Genomic DNA, 19,553 nt, shown 5'->3' with positions numbered 1-19,553 from the left:
GTGTTGTTCATTCTGCAAGGTGAACAATGACTGAGTCTGCATGTCAGAGCTACCCATGGGTTATTTAAACCCTGGGTAGTCATAATCAAGTATTAATGAGTGAGAGTGCTGATTTCTGCTAAACAGCCAAGGGATTTTCTCTCCTTGGATAATCTGAAATTGGAGCTTCTTGCGGGTAAAGCCACCCCAAAACAAACCCTGGGTTATAACTGTGGGTTTCTCTGACAACAACCCAAATTTCCAAGTTGAGACATCATGCTAAACAACCAGTGACAACACTGGGTAGTTGTGATGTGTGAACTGCACACTCCATTCAGTGTGATGCATGTTCTAGACTTACAATACCAAAAATACTATTAGTATCTTTTTATAATTTTTAAAATATATTTTTAAAAATGCCAACACAAGATGTAATCTATCTTTTCCCAAGCTAAAAGGACAAACAATGCAAAAGAAACTCATAATTCCCACAGAAACAAAACTATTTTAAAAACAGATTACTAGATTAGTATACCATTTACTTTGAAATGGTATTGTATTGTTTCTAAGACAGTAAGTCCATTTGAGTCCCTTTGAGCAGAGAGGCAATTCATAAATGTAAAGAATGATACAATAATGCTGTAATGCTATTACCAGATTAGCACTGAATGCAGTGAAACTTAACATACTTCTGACTAGACATGCACAGGATTGCACTATAAGTAAGGTAACTGAGGGGAAAATCCTTCCTAGTCAAAATATAGGTAGGTTTTTAAACTTTTCCAAAAACCCATTACATTTTTGATACATCATCTTATCTAGTTGTTGTTGCTAGTTGCAAAGTTGCGCCCATGGACCACATTCCTCCAGGCTTTCCTGTCCTCCACCATCCCCTGGAGTCCACTTAAGCTTAACCAGCTTAGTAATCATAATCATGCTGAGGTTTCAGAGACTACTGGTGAAGATAATGCTGGTCTGGCTCGCATCTAACATGAATTGCAGTATGGACTGCTAACCACAACCATCCCAGAAGGAGAAGCAATGTTTTTTCCTCAGGCTGGGATGTTTTTTCCCTATGGTTACAAGTGAACCCAGAATCAGAGGTGGTTTTAACCAGGTTTCAGAGGTGGCAAACAAGAGCAGTTTTAAAAAAAGAAAAAAAAGAGAACCAGAAGCTCTACACGAATGCTACTGAGTTATTTGAATGCAGTGAAAAAGAAGGGAAATAACCCAGAAACTGAGAAAAGGAACTGCATTTTTTAGACAAACCCTGGATAAAGCAACAGACCACGGATTACCATGGGTTAGGGGTACATCTAAACCAGGCCACTCAGTCTACTATCCTTATTCTTACTATCTTGTTAGAAGAATAGTCCCCCCATAAACCATGGGTTTCAAGAAGCACTCAAGTAATATATAAACTTGTATAAAGTGATCAGGGGATCCCCCTTTGGGTTGTATCCCTTCACTGGTAGAAAGCTCTTTGACCCTACAGAGGCTTCTGCAACTAGAACCAGAGAAAGGGTATTTCCACACTTCCCCTTTCTAAATGGCTCCCCCAACCTTCTGCAACAAACTGTGGGAAGGCACGGGGGTTGCAGAAGCAAGGGGGAAATAGCCAAGTCTCACATCCTCCATTTCTGCATTGTTATGATAGCAGAAGGAACACATCTGGATACAGTTCTTAAGGAAAAAAATGATGCACGGCAGCAGTCATGTGGCTACCAGCAAAGGGTTATGTAAATCAAAACTCCAACTTAGGGACACTCATGTATTATATACAAATCTGTGTTATCTACTCTTCTAATGATAGGCTTGGCTAAGTAAACTGCCATTCCTATTAGAAAATTCTTGTTTTCTTTGGTATCACTGAGTGACAATACGTGTGCCCGACAACGCTACACCATCTGCTGCGTGTACAGATTCTCTGAGATCATTGCAACTCACCTTGTAAAGATGACAAGCTGAATTCTCCAGTTGGTGTGGTGGCTAGGGAGAGAGACAGAGAGAACAGGGAGAGAGGGAGAGAGAAATGGAAATTTAATTACAACTGAGCATGAGCTCTGAATACGTTCTTTATCAGAGTTTCAGCAGAGAAGTTGAAGACTATGCGGACAAGTTCTCAAGATGCAGAAGAGTGTGAAATGATCCCTTCTATCAGATTTCATGCAAAAAGAAAGAACACATTGTAATTTAAACAAGGATGGCCAAAATGGTACGCCGTAGGCTGGATTTTCCTGCTGAAGCCCTAATAAATGTATCATGTTAAAAACAAATAAAATTCAGCTAAAAATAGTGATATAGAAGCTTAGCTGTCATATACACTGCTCCGTATGCAGTGCTGGTTAACTACAAATCTTAAAAAAAAAGAGTAAGCATGATAACTGTCGATATTCCACAAATTTCCTTTTGCTGGTCACAGTAAAATGTTATTTTTAAAGGGGGTTGTTATTTCCTTTTCAACTGCACAATACAATTAATGGAGAGCAACAGATAGTAAACTTTTAATTTTCAGATTCAGTATATTTTAGAATATGGCATTAGATCTAAATTTATGCTGCAGGACAAGGGCAGGCAACTTGTGTTCCTCCAGTTGAGGTTGTACCATCAAGCTCCACCAACCCTCACCATTTATCATGTTGGCTCTGGCTAATGAGGGGAGGAGCCCAGAAACATTTGGAGAAACACACTGCCCACACATGCCTTAAGTAATTAAAATCAAGTCAATAAATGGAATCTGGAATTAAGGGGCAATGGACCACTTCACCAGATGTACTGATTCCAGAGCCAACAAATGTGGAGTCAAAAGATAAGGCTATACAGTTATGTGAAATGAAATTATGAAAGCAGTATGGATTAAAAATTGGTTTTCTATACTTGTTGCACTATTAGCACTCTTTTTAAAAGAAACCAATGATGTATTATGGTTCTTTATTTTCAATAACAATAGTTAATAACAGGAATTAAGGGGCAATAAATACAGTTAGGCGAAGAATACATTTCCAAATATCTGGACCCTGATCCCTCAAGCAGCCACTTTTGTGAAGGATGAGTGTATCAGTCTCACCTCTGCTGACATCCATTGCGTAGAGTTCTCTGAGTCCGAGTTCGTTGAGGGATTTTGTCAAATCAAGAGTCTCCCGAGACTGGTAAGCTTTCAGCAACACAGTGTGTAAAGGATCAAAATCGCATTTGCTACAAATGGTTTCCAAGAGCTCTTGAAGAGGTACATGAGGACTAACTCTGACAATAGTCTTCTGGGTCTTCTTATAGTTTACTACTACTCTCACCGTTTGCTGAAACAAAAGGAAAGCCACCCTTTAGCTAACAAAGGCTTTACAGCCTTTAGTTTGATTGGAAAAAGAAAAAAAGGCTCCATCTACTATGCACTGTGCTACACAGTCTTCACTGCTACTAAGAACTCCCACAACTCGTCTAAGACCTCTCTGCTAACTCCAAAGGAGTCCCCCATCCTTTTTCAATCCGTGCGCACATTGGAAGCGCTACTGACCCCTAGCCACTAGCCACACACTCCGAGAGGGCCCCCTGGAGGGGCCCCTTGCTAGTCACCCCTTGGGCCCCTTGCTAGTCGCCTGATGACTACCGTGGCGTCCTGCCTATTCAAACAATGTGGGCAGAGAGAAATACCAGGGTTTAAGAGGGGGAAGTAGTAAGGCAAAGGGACAGAGGGGAGAGAAAGGGTGATGTTATCCATGAGGTGGGAAGAGAAAAGTAGCTAGGCTAGAAGGTGGGAGTGGAGAATAGCAGCAAGATAGAAAGGTGGCCAGGAGAGAAAAGGCAGGGTTAGAGATGAGGAAAGGAGAGAAACAGTGAGGGAAGTGGTTGAGTGGAAAGAAATAGCAAGGCTAGAGGCTGGGAACAGAGAGTTAGCAAGGAAGTTCTGCAAGGATGGAAAAGGATTGGGTTCTTTCTCTTCTTGCTTACAGAGCAGCTGATGAACAGCAGGTTTAAGAACAGGAAGAACTTGGTGCCCCAACTTTCTTCAAGTATTTTTAATTAAAAAAGAGATTTTGAAGGGGGCAGGGAGGGAAGAGTTTTACAGATTGGGAACCTCAATCTATGGGCTGTGAACACAAGTCCCCTGCATTCCAGAACATTCTATACCAACTACGGACTAAAATGAACAGTGCTGCCCTGCCTTCAGCTGTCAACCTTTGTTCCCCTTTTATGGCTTCTTCAAACAGCTCAGAGAGAGGGAAAGACAAAGTCGAGTAAGAAAGGAAGGGCATTTTGCTTTCACTCAAGGCAATACCAGCCAGCATAATTCCCAAGAGAAGTTCGGAGCAAGTAGGAGCCCAAGGAACAAAAAAAGCTGTCCTTTTCTTGTCAACCAAGAAGCAAGAAAGCAATTGTGTCTGCATATGCCTAATGCAGTCATCTGTCTCTGAATCCTGGGAGCACCACCCAAGGCAGGACCTATGATGAATATGTGTCATTTTACAGCATATCCAACACTTGTGCAAGTGGGAACAACTACTAGTACAATAGGAAGATTGGCCAATATAGGTGTGATGACAGGAATGAAAGAGAATTTCGCTATATTATTTCCGCATGATCAGTAAGCAAAGCCTGTTTTTCTGTCTATTAAAAGCACCACTGCTTGGTTATCATACTGGCTTCCTCATTTGAAGCTCTCACAACACGTGCCCAACAACTAGCTCAAATTCATGCATAGCGGATGGGGCAAGTCCATGGAACCTGTGGAAGGGAGCTCACTAACTCCCCCCCCCCCCCGCCCCCAGAACAACCGTTTCCAGGGTTGTGCTGTTCTGTTCTATTTAGTTGCAAAGTCATGTCCAACCCATCACAACCCCATAGACAACATTCCTCCAGGCTCTCCTGCCCTCCACCATCCCCTGAAGTCCACCCAACCCCACACCCACCGGCCCAGTGATCCCATCCAGCCACCTCAACCTCTGCCATCAAAGCACCACCTTCCAATTGCACTGGTGGCTGTTCCTGCTAGCAATTTGATTGGAACTGGCTGACTGGCAGCATGAGATATTGTCTTTAATTTCTAACAAGTTTGCAAATCGATTTTTATGAATAAACTCTAAACTATACTACCTCAAGAAGTCTTAAGATACCACCTGTTAAAAGTCTAAATAAACAGGAAGTAGAGAGAGAAAAAGTCAGGGTAAAGCTTTTACCTCTGGGATGACTGGGGTGGGCTTCTTCTTATCCATTTGTTTTGGCTTTAAAATAACTTCATCAACCGGAAGCATCCCAATGGGTGTATTTGGCTTGAATTTGATCTGTTTCTTCTCTGCTGATATCAGGTCTATAGTATGGCTTGAAGGATTTAAACGATACTGTGCACAAAGGTATACCAATAAGTCCATCATTGGTTTGCTGGAAGAAAAAAGAGAAAGCATCTACAATGCAATTTCCACATGGTCACAAAGCAAAACCTGTAAAGCCCCATTACTTGGTTATTATTCTACATGCTTGAAGACAAGCAGCACTTAAAGTATAATCCATGGAGATCAGGCACATAAGAGGCGAAGGGCACAATCCTGCAAGAATTTCCTCCAACTCCCAGGAGAGTCCAGTCAGCCATGCTTGCTGGAAGTTCTAGGATGGTGCCCAAATATATTTCTTTGGGACTCAAAAACCTTTCACATGCCTCCCATCATACCTGCCTATTTTTGGACTTTCTAGTGACTGTGAAGAATGACATGTAGAACACGGTAATTTTAAAATCATTGTCCATATCTGTAATAACAGTTATAAGAAAAAACTCACAATATAATAAAATAAAGTATTCTTCACAGCCAATAAAATAATAAAATATTCTTCACAGTCAAAATTTCATCAAAAGGGTTCTACCATATGAAACTGGTTCCTTGAATTTAATGGGCACTAATTATACGAATGTATTGCGCACAATATCACGATAAATGCCTTTCATCATCTCTTCCCTGTATTTCTTTACCACATTCATTTACAGGTTTGCATCTGAGTCTTCTCTCTGTTAAAATCATTGAAAGCTATTTGCAAAACTAATGCATAATTTTGCCACCATCGTTCGGCAGGGTTATGCAGTAGGTGGATTGAGTACAAAATAATTTTTTTCCTATACAGGAGACTTCATACATTCTTCAACTTGGACTCAATGAACAGAACTGTTAATAATAATAACAACAACAACAACAACAACAACAACAACAACAACAACAGTCCATGAAGCAGTGCTGCGGTGCAAGCTTTACTGAGCTTATATGCTGCTTTAAGTCTTCTTCTTTCATACAAAAGTATCTGGTCCCACAGTGGCTTAACTAACAGTTAAGTGGAAGTCATTTCAATAATGACAACATGGACAGCAGTTCTCCAGGACTTCAGGTAGAGAGAGGGGCTTCCGGCCCTATCTGGAAATGCACGGAACTGAACCTGCGGACGTCTGTATGTTAGCCAGAGACTCCACACACAGAGCTGCAGCCCTTCTCAGACATGATTCCTAACAACATCCATAAGAGGGCAGAGCAGATCAAAGCTCTTTTATTAAGAAAGCATTCTTTCTCCCACAAAGAAAAAAAAATCTACAGATTTCTCCTTTTAATCCATTTTGATATTTGTTTCATCGAGGTGATAATTTGCTCCAGAGAGCAAGCATATGTGAAAACCAGCTGCAGTGCTGACAGCAAACGCTGTTGTACAGAGGTATCCAAACACCTGCACAAGGCAAACCCTGCCGTGAATGCTAAACCCCCTCCCACCCCCTGCAAATCCCTACTCAGTTTAATCTGCTCTTCAGTAACATTCAGCACAGAAGCTTTCCTCAGCAGCTTTAAAGCTGCCACTGGGTCAACTCTGATAATGAATAACAGAGATTATGATGAAATATTTTTCCACCTCCTAATTGGAACAGCTTATACAACTTCTCCTGCATTATAAAAAGGGCCTTGTTGAATGTGAGACTCAACAAATTATTTAACTGAAAAAGAGTACCAAACAGCGATTGCTTTAAAAAGTACATTACATCCTTCTTCCCCAAACCTACCCATGGGGGTGGGGGGGGGGCAGATAGCTGCTGTGTCTGATAGCCATATGGTAGCTGATAGATTTCAACACTTCATTATTGAAATTTAGGGATTTGTGGCTCATTTGGCCTTGCACAGCAAGGCTGCTTTCATGCTAGCTACAAGTAAATAGCAAAACTGGTCTTTCAGAAATATTTTACTCAAACACCAATCATTTACTAGAACATCTTGCTTTTGAATATGAGTACACAGAAGAGCAAAGCACATTTTAAAAAAATAAATGATTTGCCTGCTAAAACAGCTTCAGTAAGAATTAGAAAGCAGTGATAACCCAGCAAGTAGTTAAGTACCACTTGATGCCATGTGGCTTATGGGGCAGGCTTTAAAAAAAAACACCAAACAAACAAACACTTAAAATTACCTCTTACTCAGGACACAACCTAATTCTTGGTGACTGAATTACTGGGAGAACCCAGACACAACTGAAGACTAGCAAAATATACATGTGGCTTCCTGGTGGCTTTAAAGTCCATCTAGTAGAAGCAAAGTAGTACTTTAACTACAGCAAACCATGCATCATTTCATCTAAGCCTAAGTCTCGCCACATGGAACATAAATGACTAGCACACAAACTCTGTTTTATGTTAGGACCCATGAGGTTCCTGACCTGATTAGTGTTCAAAAATTTCTTTTAAAAATAAAGTAGCAAACACACACAAAATGTCCTACCCCGCAAAAGGCAGATTTCAATTTACATGTTTTTATTTCCACTGACTCATCCAACTTTAATTTCAAGCGAAGATCAATCAAAGATAGTCTAAAACTGTAGTCAGAAAACATAAAAGTCCTCAGTCCTGTGCTCAAATCCTATTCCATTGCCTACTGCAGCATTCCCTGTAAACTTTATTGAAAGCAGCCTTCCACCTGCAAACAAGCTATGTGTCAATCATGCTTTCTGGGGTCCTGAGTAGGTAAACTGACAAGACTTGCCAGAACTGTGTGTGTCAAGGTTTTCCTTTTGAGGGGGCTTCGATTGTTCAAACTGGACCATGTTTTAGAAGAGTCTGAGGAGGCTTTGGGGTCCTTGGGGACTTGCTGCACAGCTCTCACTGCTCTGTGACTGAGGAAACTATTTGTTTTCACTAAAATGCATATTTATTAAAACTCTTGCTCACTCGCTCGCTCTCTCTCTCTCACACACACTGAGAGAGAGAGAGAGAGAGAGAGAGAGAGAGAGAGAGAGAGAGAGAGCGCGAGCGAGCGCACGAATAGCTCAAGATGAGAAAAAGCCATGCATGAATGAAGCACAGGTATATGAGCCCTAGTCACATCCTCCTGCACCAGCCTGCCCCTGCTTAAGGTCTGGTGGAGAGGCCTTTCTCTGTATTCTGTCTGTTGTATAATCATGGTTGCAGTGACAATCATTATTATTACTATCATCATCATCATCTTCATTTCTGTACCACTCAGGAGCCATAATATTTCTCAGAAATTACAAGCTACAAACACAAGAAAATAAAAATTTCATATAAAACTTTTAATGTAACAAAGCAATTTGTAAGAAAGATGCTGGTGCATCTGAAAACAGAACAACTGACATCATTACCCTGTCACGTGTTGCCAAAAGCTTAGGAGTCAAGTCTTAAGCTGGTGTGGAAGGGGCAGTGCTGGTGCCAGGCAGGCCTCCAGGAGGAAACTGTTCCATAAGAAGGCCCTCTTCCTTGTTTCCCGTCTGAGCCTCTCTCAGAAGAGACATTCCGAGGAAGGCTTGGGGTGTTTGGATATGGTGGCCAGGTACAGGCTCTCTGCTGTGGGTTGTGCAAAGTTTTTTGGTCAAATCAGGCTCAGTGACCTACAGAAAGCAAACACGCCCAGACCTTCTGTCTCCTGATATAAATATGACTGCCACATTTTGCACATGCTGCAGCTTCTGTTCAGTCTTCAAGGACAACCCCATGTAATCTAGCATGAAGAGTACTAGAGTGCCGACATCTGAATCCAAGTTTTCCCTGTCCAAATAAGGGCACAGCTGAGCCAGCAACTGAAGCAACCAAAGCTGGCAGAAGGCCCTCTATACCACTGAAGTCTTCTGAGTGCCAAGCTTCTAATTTGCTCCTTCAGAGAAAGTGCAACCTCATCTAGAACAGGTTGAACCTCTCCATGCAATCAACAGAACCATCTGCTAACAGATTCCCACTCTTGTCCAAATGGAGTTTCATTTTGTCAGCTTCCATCCAGCCCACCGACACACCCATCCTCAGGCTCATCTGGCACATCCACAGCCTTTGAGTGGCCTTATCCAAACTGTAGAATGCCATGCACTTTGAACTCTGGGTGGTCTTAATTTTTAACCATCTCTGCTGACTATTAAATACTACTTTATTCATGCAAGATTTTGGCCTGTCCAACAAGTAACAGGCTGCATACATTTCTGTCCATGGACCAATGCGAGAATAATGGAGGTCAGTGGAGTTAGTTGCACTGGAGTGGAAATGAGTTCCACTGAATGAAATCTCCATTCATTTCCAGGGTAGCTTTTCAGACTGCTAGCTTTCTGCAACATGAACAGAGGATCCTACTAGCACCACAGAATGAGTGGCAAGACAGCAGCAGTACTGGGCTCGATTTAATGTTTTTATCTGAAGTTTTAATCGTCTCTTCCTGTCTCCATGGTCTCCTAAGCCACCCTGAGGAATGCATATGCATTAGAAAAGCAGGACAGATGTTGGCATATAAATAAATAAAGATAACATTTCTCTTTGGAAATCTATGCCTTGTATAGCACTGAAACACCAACTGCAAAACACACGAATTCTTTCTTCCACATACCTGCCATTAACAGTAGTAGACTTGATCACATCCCCTGGAAGAACCACGGACAGTTCAATGTCTCTGTCAATCATATTCTCTTTTTGTTCCATACTGAACAGGGTTAGTTCCGAATCATCAAAAGACGAATCAGAGATCTTTCTCTCAGATGGAGGAAGGGGAGCTTTGGGCTTGGATTTCCGTCTGAAACAGTCCAAAAAAAGTCAAAACAAGATATTAAGTGAAAATACAAACGACAGAACAGACCTAGGTCCTAGCAATGTACAAAAGCTCTTGAAAGCTGCATGATGGTGGTGGTGTTGTCTTGTTTTTTAAGCTCCAGGGGACTGTGCAGCCCTTGAGTCTTGGAAGCTGTGCAATTCCTGAACTTCTCAAACAAAGGCTACCAGTGCAACAGGACTAATGCTCAAATAATACAAGGGTTGTTTCAGAAGGAGCTCAAGAAAAAGCTTTTCTGAGCATCAAAATTATTTTTCTTCCGCTTATCATTTGATCTACACACACAAACAATTGGCTTTTCTTTACTATGCTACAATTTCAATTTGTCCAAACAGAGCTTTCCAAACCTTTACTTACTGTATTTAGGATTCTAACATCAGAATTTACAGGGCTGTGGTAAGATAGAACTGAAAGTGATCCTGTTGAGTTTTACCAGTCTGATATTTTAACATCCAGTGCAAACTTCCCACTGTACAACTTGAAATAATAACAACAATTCACCGTTACACAACTCAGACTTTCACTCTTTCTCCTTTACTTTGCCTGCAAAAACTGCTCTGGACGCAAATTTTGATAACTGCAGAAATGGAAGAGCATTCATTCCACCTATGGAAACTACTGGATATAACATAGACCATTTATCATTCTCTAAAGAATAAAGCAATATTTAAACATTTATCCCTGCCTTTCAAATTGGCCGTGTGTGCATGCTACAGCAAACCACCATGACAACCTACAGTGGGTTGGTTTTTGTGTGAACAGGCCATGGTCCACCTGACAGACAACTGAGTTACTGTGAGTTGTTGGACCTTCCTCTCCTGCCCCCTTGATCTTCCTGTCAGCGTCCCACTGAGTCTGTGGGAGGACAAAGTTTTCTATCCCTTGCCTTGCTGAGATCATGAATCAATTTTGGCTTGCTAGGAATCTTTGCTCCTTAGCCTCCACCTCTTTTTTATGGGTGGAGGGAAGAACATAAACTGCAGTTTGACGGCCGGCTTTTATAACCCATATTTTGGCTGCCACTGATACCTTCTTCAAAGTGCCCAAGCATCACCTCGAAAGGACTGCCAGTGATTGGCAAACATTTTAGTAATATTACTTGTTCACTCATTGTGCAAAATGTGGACTACCTGGGGTTCACAACTGCACAAGCATGTTTATATTTTTAATTATCATTATTTAATTAATTGTTGTAAGCTGCCCCGAGGCTTCGGCGAATGGGGCGGCATAAAAATGTTTTAATAAATAAATAAAAGTTTAAAAAACAATTACTGTGCTTTAATGGTGAAAGCCAATGCCAAGCTAGCTTCCATGATCTCTGCAAGGCAAAGGCGGTGGGGGGAGGCACATTGGGCACCAAATAATCCACAACTGCAGGGCCAGCTGCCCCACCTGCTGCTTTAGGCATTTTGAGGGCACCTGGCACTGACACTCACCCAAGAGCTACTTGGCAAGGGCAGAAAGGTGCTTCTGGCACTCTGCCAAGTAGCTCAGTGCCCACAATGGGGTCAGTCATCCAGGTTCAGATTACATAGCCCATCATGGGTACCAGCATACCTGCAATGAACAAGCCACCCTTGGGTAATCAGTCTGCATTTGTATAATGTGACAATCTATTGTGGGGAACAACCCATGATCAGTTGCCTTGTCATGCAAACCCAGTTAAAGTCTGCTTTTCACAGAATTTAAGTAAGGATGGTAAACTGTCAACTAATGTTTTCATAAGATTGGAAAAATGTGTCAAATACATCTTATTTATCAGAGATATAATATCAGAGCATTTATCCATCAAGCTATTTAAACCAGTTTCACAGCACATATTTTAAGATATACAACAAAGAAAATAGATGTAATGATTAGTATATATTTTTAGCAATCAAAACCCTGTCACTGGAGAACCACTGATGTTTCTCCTCAGCTAGCATATATGTTGCAATTTGGAGGACTAAATGGAATGCATTAGCAAAAGAAGCAAAAGTATTGGACAATAAGATGTTCTCTAGAGAAGCATAACAAAATTTTGTTAATGCCTAACAAAAAAGGCACGCAAAGAGAGGTGTTGAGTCATTCACTGCACACTAATTGAGCAGAATTAATCACAGCTTTAGACATATTCCTGTTTAATATGGCTGAGGAGGCAGTGTTCATCGCGGAATAAAATCTGGGAAAAGGCAAGATTATCATGCCTAAGCAAGCAATGCTCACAATTCTGCAAACTCCTGAGGGCTTACCATGTGTAGCAAGCTGAATCTTCAAATAAGTTAAAACATTTCAAAATGTACTAGACAGGGCTTTTACATTTGCATTTTTTGTTTCCAATGAATTGTATGTGCATTTTGAAATTAAAACCGGGCATAGGGTGGAGTAAAATATAAAGCTCGGGGTGCAGTCATATGGATAGCACCTTTGATGGCCCTATGTCTGAAACTTATACTCCCCAGATGCAGAGCAGAAGGAGCAACACACCCTCACCCTGTTTTTCTCTCTGGAGTGACCTTTTTGCTTGCCTGGCCTGGGCATTTTGGAGAGGGAGGGAAGGAGGCTGGAAAAACCCCAGGAGAGCTTCTCTCCTACCCTCTTTAGTCTCCTGCCTCCTTAAACCCTCTGTGCTACCCTGCTCATTGGTCATGACCTCTGAGGGCCACTGGCACAGTTCTCCCTGAACCAGCTGTGGAGCAGTGGATGGGTTCTCCAATTCCCCACTCAGAGCAGTAGGAAATGTGAACTCTCCTATGGCCACAGGGTTGCTCCCTGAGGTATGTATGCTCCTTGCATAAACGTGTCCCATTCAGCATTGCTCCATTTGATGACATGCAGCTGAACAGACAAGCTCCACCACTGAGAAGCATTAGATTCCAGGCAAGGCAAGGCGATATGCGTGTCTGGTATGTGAGAGATGCTCTGCGCCTCTAAATGCTCCACTGGCAACACAGTTACTGAGTGATGAATATGCACTGTCACTGTCAAATAATCTTCGCACCTACTAAATTTCCAAGTGAGAAAAAGCCATTTCATTTCAACACTGCCCTACAGCCACATGCCAAGTAAGACTGCCGGCCCATTTAATTCGGCACTAACTATTCCACCCCGCAGTGCCTTGCAAGCGCTTCCAGCCCCACTTGGAGCTGCCAAGAACTCAGCCCTTCTGCATGCAAAGCAGATGCCCTACAAGGCTCCATCGGAGTCTCGCCCTTTCATCTGCTCGCTCGCTCTTGTTTGTGCAGCTTCAGGAGCACAGACACCTCAAGTTATGAGGATCTGATTTTATAGACTGGGATTAGTAGTGACAACCATGATATAAAAATGTCCTTGGATTCAAATAGGCTGCATGCAACTACCAAAAATAAATTTACCTTTCAAGCTATCTCAAACTTTTAGTACTGTTAGAAAAAACAAAGGTTATGCAAACACATGGAACAAAAACACCAACCGAAATCTTCCCTATGAAGTAATTTAGCCTTGGAATCAAACAGGGTGATGTGCGTCGCAGGAGTGGGCACATAACCATGAAGGGACAGCAGGGACTCATGCTCCTTGTCTGCCTGTTTCCAAAAGGTCTGCACGTTTTTAAAGTCGTAATGCTTGAGCCAGTTAATTAAAAAGGGAATCCAACCTCCCCTTGCCCCCATTCATGATGGCTGAAGGGGTCAGGATGTGGAAGAGGCGGCCGCTGGCTACCTTCCACCTGCAGAGAAAAGTTATACTGGTGGGTGAGGTACCAACAGTACCTGTTGCAATGGGGCGAAAGCCTGAACTGGTGTGCTCTACAGGTGAGTTACAGCCTCTTCCTCTGTGCCAGCTATGAGAAAAACAGGAAGGAAGACGCTTAAAGCCCTGCTCTGCTGTGTGTGTGTGGGAGGGGCGCCCCTCCCATTCTGCCCCAGACAGTGCAAGCTGGCAAAGCTGTGGATGAAATGGTAAATCTTTCAGCACTCTCCTGCCCAGCACCAATTTGAGGGCCAAAACAGATATGATTTTAAATGTTAGTAGCAACCGTTTCATCATTACCAGCCCATTTTTAATTTGTTTATTAAATTTCTACCTCATCCATTAGCCAGGATGACACTCTGGGCAGTTTACAGAAATATCAAACAACAAGACGCACAATAAAGCAATATTAGCTCTAGCATAAATGCATACAACTATAAAATAACAACAGCAAAACACAAGAAAACCACACAACAACCATGATTCAAATTAAACTAAGGGAACAGCAGCATATGGTAATAAATACCATATTGAGCAGTTTCAAGTTTTGGACTGGGCCCATACACCTGTTCTAGCATAAAAAAGAATGTAACAGCAACTAGATATGAAGTAATGTCTGGTTGGGTACTTAGGATTACTCCAAAACTCCTATAAATTCCTGTTAAAAGGACTAATACTCATAAACTCTCTGTAATAAAACTTAGTGACTGTATGATGTTACAGGATCACCAGGAAATTTGCAAAGTCTTCTTCACCTGTATGAGTAAGCATCTTTCCATTCCCACTTTATTGGTGGCATCGGCCACATCAACAACAAATTCTGCCAGCATTGTGATGAAAGAGAAGCACAGAGCAAAAGCCAAATGTGGCTAAAATACACAAGCCTCATTCAGGAGGAAGCTAGAAAAAGCCTCCCTAGAGAAAAACCATCCAGGCAATAAGGTCAATCTGGGCTAACAAAGAAGGGAAAAAGAAAGATTCCCTGATCCCATAAAGAATAACCAGTCAAAGATCAGGGTGCAGCACCTTCCCCAGCTGATCAACACAGGCCCTTCTTGTTGCGGCAATCCACAGCCCGATTCCAGCTCTGGAGAGCCTTCAGCTGATTCTGACCCAGAGCCTCGAGACAATCAGACGATTCTTTTCTCCATGCCCTGAGCATTGCTCCATGTTAAGGCCTCCTGCAAAGAGGTGGGGGTCGTGCATGCAGACGCCTATCTGAATCACAAACCATTACTAACCTCAAAACAATAATATCCTGCTATATCCCAGACTGCAGCACCACAGAATTCAACAGGAGCCACTGAGAACTGCCTGGCCTCCCATCTGAAGTGCACGCAGCCATGTCATGGGGTAGCCCATGTTCCTTTGCTCAGACTCCACAGGAAACGGCTGCTGAGCACTCCAGAGCCTTTGTGGCATCCAAAACCACAACTGCTCGCCTCCCCAGACAGGGCTCATCAAAATGTTAAGGCATGCCTCTCCACTCAGTGTCTTCCCCCTCAGTAAGTACTCCCAGTAAAATGGTGCAGAATCCTGAAAGGAAATAAATTAAATGGGCTCCAGCAAAAAATCAGTGATTTTCACAGAGAAATTGAGTTTTGTTTTGTTTTGTGTCCCCCCACCCCCAGGAGCACGTGCTGGAATTTTCAAGATAACAGGATGAAAGGAAAAGCAAAATACATGATGTAATGGAAAAATTGCATCATGACACATAATTGATAGAATGATTAAGTTGATCATTTTTAGCTCATTACTGAAACTGGATGGGAGTGAGATAATGGAGGGGAAACTGAAAGGAAGCAAGAAAAGATGAGACAGGCTGCCTAAGTGAAGGGTGTTAATATTTTTCACCTGTGTTGTCAATCCTCAGCCTAAATGCTGGTCTGATACTTAGAACTGTGAATTGCATAGACTGCATAATTGCCATGGAACAGAAAGAGCATGTTGATTATACTAGAACAAGTCATATTAGTCTGAAAAGAGGGCTTTCAAGTCACAAACAGAATACTGTTATGTGAGGTTTCAGAGTTTATATTTAGAAATGTCATTCTAAGAGACTGTGGGAAAGTGAAGGAATGGCACATGAGAAAATCAAGTGAGCAAACCAAAACATCCTGCAGTCATTTTTCTTTGTTATTTTCTATTTTCTATTTAAAGGTCTAATTATGATAGCAATTGCTCATTTACTGCATTCAACATTTTTCAGCATAATCTAGTCCTTCAGTTTTCACTAATAGTTGCCACAGATCATGGGTTTTGCAATCCTAAATCTGTACCAACAGCTGCATTAACAAGCAGCATACAGAAAGAACACTGCTGGATCAGATCAGCATTGTCTTTCCTGCGGTGATTAACCAGAATCTCCTGAGAAGCCCACGATGCAGCAAGGAGGCTGCAGAACTGTTCCTGCTTAACAATGGTTAAGTTAGCAGCACATTGCCTGTCAGTATGGAGATTCCATTCAGCCCAGCTCCTCTCTAATAAGCAAGCCTGGGTGATGACTGCCAGCAAACATGGAGCCATGATGTTTAACACTTTGCCAGTAAAAACAACCTAATAAACAAAAGTTATATAAAGTCCTGTCCATTTCTGCAAATGAAGCAGAAGTTGCAGTGGGAAAGCAATCCAAATGTGCAGACTTGCACAGTATCTTTATTTCTGAACTTTAAGGATGCTTCTGCAACCAAAACAAGGTCACCTTCACAGGTTTTGGGGAGCCAGAACTATCAATGTGCAAAAGCATGTTTTAAAAATATGAAGAGAGTGACCATGAAAGAGAGGACAGGATGAATTCAATGGCCACAGAATAGTAGCTATTTAAGAGAAAGGAGAGGAGTGGATTGAAGGGAAACAGAGCAGCACTGAACAGAAACTGGTGGTCCTGCAACATTTTCGTTACATTTCACATTAGTTCATGTCCTATTTGCTCCTGCTGTCCTGGTCTCCTCAATACAGACAAAGCTAAACTGAATAATTAGGGATTCCTTTTTAATACACACCAACAGAATTTTAAATTAACATCAGAGTATGGAATTTGGATCATTCAGTACAGAATATACAAAGCACAGAACATAGTGCTATCATATTCTTCAGAAATAAACTAAGCCTCATTACATGACTATACATTTCTACAACATGTACAATTAATCTTTCTTCTTAAAATGAAAGAAAACAAATAAAAGCCATTACGTATACCAGAAATCTTTCTCCTTTTCTATTGGCTGATTTTTAAAAATTCTTCCTCCCTTGTATTTGAGACTGGCAACTAATGCAATAATGTGAGACAAAATCAAACACAGATTCTACTTCTCAAAGGAGTAAAAACTAAACCTAACAGAAAAGTGTCTGCAATGCTTCAGTGCGGCTTGCAATAGGAACAACCATCAAAATTGCTTCTCCTTTCATAAATCTACCTGGACGCTGCATTCAGTGTTGGTTTATCACCTCCAAGGGAGCCTCAGATAGTTACAAGAGGGAAGAGGGCTTTCTCAGTGACATCCCCGACTACAGAATGACTCCCCATGAAGGCCCGCTTGGTGCCAACTCTGATACACTTTCAAAACCAAGAGAAGTCTCCCCTCTCTGCAGAGGCTTTTCGTGGCATATCGGTGGCTTATGTCAGTTGTTGCTGCTGCTGTTGTTTTTAATTTTAACAGGTCTAGTAGCAATAAACTTATTTTAGTTCAAACTATTTTAAATACAAAATTTTATATTGCTATTTTAGTCCTGATTATATTTTATCAATTGTATGCTTTATTGTTAACAACCCAGACAGTGTTGGAATAACACGGAACTGTCAGTAAGAAAAAACAGTCCACTCACTGACACCATGTGGGGCCGGAGGGTGGGTTGTGTGAATGCACAGATGGCCACTGGAAGAACATCAGTTACAGGTAAGCAACCTGCTCTTCGTCGTGGCCTCTGTGCATCACACCTATGGGTGATTAGCAAGCTTACCAGACTCGGAGGAGGGAAGGTGTCATCAGTGAAGAATGGCAGAGAGCACAGCTCTACCAAAGGAACAATCCCTTCTGGCGCGTACATCAAGCCGATAATGCTTGGTGAAAGTACATGGAGCAGCCCAAGTTGCAGCCTTGCAAATATCCTGAATCAGAACCCCTGCTGCAAAGGCTGACGAAGGCCGGCGAAGTCACTACTGCTCGCATAGAATGCCCTCTCGGAAGTGTGGGCAAGTCAAGCTTTGCCAATTGATATGCTAGGACTATGGTCTGCACAATCCATTTGGACAGTCGCTGAGATGAGACTGGAGAGCCCTTGTCAGGAGCAGCATACTTGACAAAAAGTCTATTGGAATTCCTGAACGCTTCTGTGCAAGACCTGTAAAAGGCTAGACAGCGCCTAACATCCAGCGTACGGAGAGAGCGCTCAATCGGAGTTGACGGAGATGGAAAAAACCCCGGGAGGACGATGTCTTGGTTCAAATGAAACGCTGTAGCCACCTTGGGAAGAAACTCGGAGTCCATTCGGAGGACGACTTTTTCCTTGTGAAAGTTCAAGAACGGTGGGTCTATGCATAGAGCACACAGCTCACTGGCTCTTCTGGCTGAAGTAACTACAACAAGGCAGGCAGTTTTCCATGAAACTAGGCGTAAATCCACTGTTGCCAAAGGTTCAAATGAAGATTTTGTAAGGGCCTGAAGTACAACAGAAAGACTCCACATTGGCATAACAGGTTGAACCAACGGGTGCAAATTTTGTAGCCCTTTAAGGAAACGGCGAATCAGGGGTTGAGAAAAAACAGATGACCCCTGGATGCTGCCACGAAAATGCGAGATAGCAGCCGTATAGACCTTTATAGATGAAGGCTTGAGTACCAAGCGATGAAGGTCGAATAGAAATTGCAAAATATTCTCGATCGAAGCCGACTCCGGCAAGAAGGAACGGGCATTGGCAAAGGAAGAGAATCTTCTCCACTTTGCTGAACACGATTTGTGTGTGGAATGTTGTAGTGCAGATCTGAGAATTGCCTGGATATCCGAGGATAACACTATTGGTCCCGAAGTGGACCTTGACGGTTCCGAGGGAGGAGCTGGTTGCGTCAATCGGGGCGGCAACAGAGCTGACGGAAAATTCAGATCTATCAGAAGCACCACGCTGTTAGTTTCAGCGAGAGTAGGTCCAGGTGTCGAACTGTCCTGTTGTGTTAACAGATGAGGAACAAGCGGAAGTCGTCGAAAAACTCCTCTGGACTGAATGAGGAAAGTGGTGAACCAGGGTTGCCTTGGCCACCATGGGGTTATCAGAATTCCTGTGACGTTGTCGTGCACGATCTTCGACACTACTTTCATGAGGAGTGGGTTTGGAGGGAACGCGTAGAACAGGTTGTTTCAGTCAATCATTAGGGCATCTCCCCTCGAGTCCAATCCCAGCCCCGCTCTGGAGCAGAACAGTTCGCACACCCTGTTCGACCAGGTCGCGAACAAGTCTATATCTGGTTGTCCCCATAACTGGAACAGCTGGTTGCAAACCACTCAATCCAACTCCCATTCATGGGTAGTTGACATCTGTCGGCTCAGTGCATCGGCTTCTATGATGTCGGTTCCCACAAGATGAACTGCCAGCTTCATGATGTCCCGAGGAATGCACCAGTCCCAGATTTGCATTGACAAACGGGCCAGGAGAGGTGACTTTGTCCCGCCCTGTTTGTTGACGTAGAAAACAGCAGCTATGCTGTCGAACGCAATCTGTACAACTTGGCGGTGTAAAACATTTTCGAAAGATCTGAGAGCACTGAAAATCGCTAGAAGCTCGAGGAAGTTGATATGCCTCGTCGCTTCTCGTCGGGTCCATGCC

The 19,553-nt window shown here is 42.5% G+C and overlaps 1 protein-coding gene across 10 annotated transcripts in view; it reads right to left on the bottom strand.

Annotated features, from left to right (window-relative positions):
• Positions 1-19,553, bottom strand: part of COBLL1 (cordon-bleu WH2 repeat protein like 1) — a 97,213-nt gene that overhangs the window by 23,881 nt on the left and 53,779 nt on the right. For 9 of the 10 annotated variants that reach the window (XM_044417907.1, XM_044417899.1, XM_044417908.1 and 6 more), the window contains 4 exons: positions 9,810-9,992; positions 5,151-5,352; positions 3,047-3,275; positions 1,927-1,968 (listed from right to left, as the gene is read on the bottom strand). In XM_044417907.1, the coding sequence (XP_044273842.1) occupies positions 1,927-1,968; positions 3,047-3,275; positions 5,151-5,352; positions 9,810-9,901 (565 nt within the window). In that variant the 5' untranslated portion in view covers positions 9,902-9,992. Of the gene's footprint in view, positions 1-1,926; positions 1,969-3,046; positions 3,276-5,150; positions 5,353-9,809; positions 9,993-14,977; positions 15,163-19,553 lie in introns of those variants that run through there. The other variant, XM_044417906.1, reaches the window with a different exon arrangement.

This window comes from Varanus komodoensis, unplaced genomic scaffold, assembly GCF_004798865.1.
Source record: "Varanus komodoensis strain SLA01 unplaced genomic scaffold, ASM479886v1 scaffold9, whole genome shotgun sequence".
Lineage (NCBI taxonomy): Eukaryota > Metazoa > Chordata > Lepidosauria > Squamata > Varanidae > Varanus > Varanus komodoensis.
The sequence above is the reverse complement of the archived record's forward strand: the minus strand, read 5'-3'. Positions and strand labels throughout refer to the sequence as shown.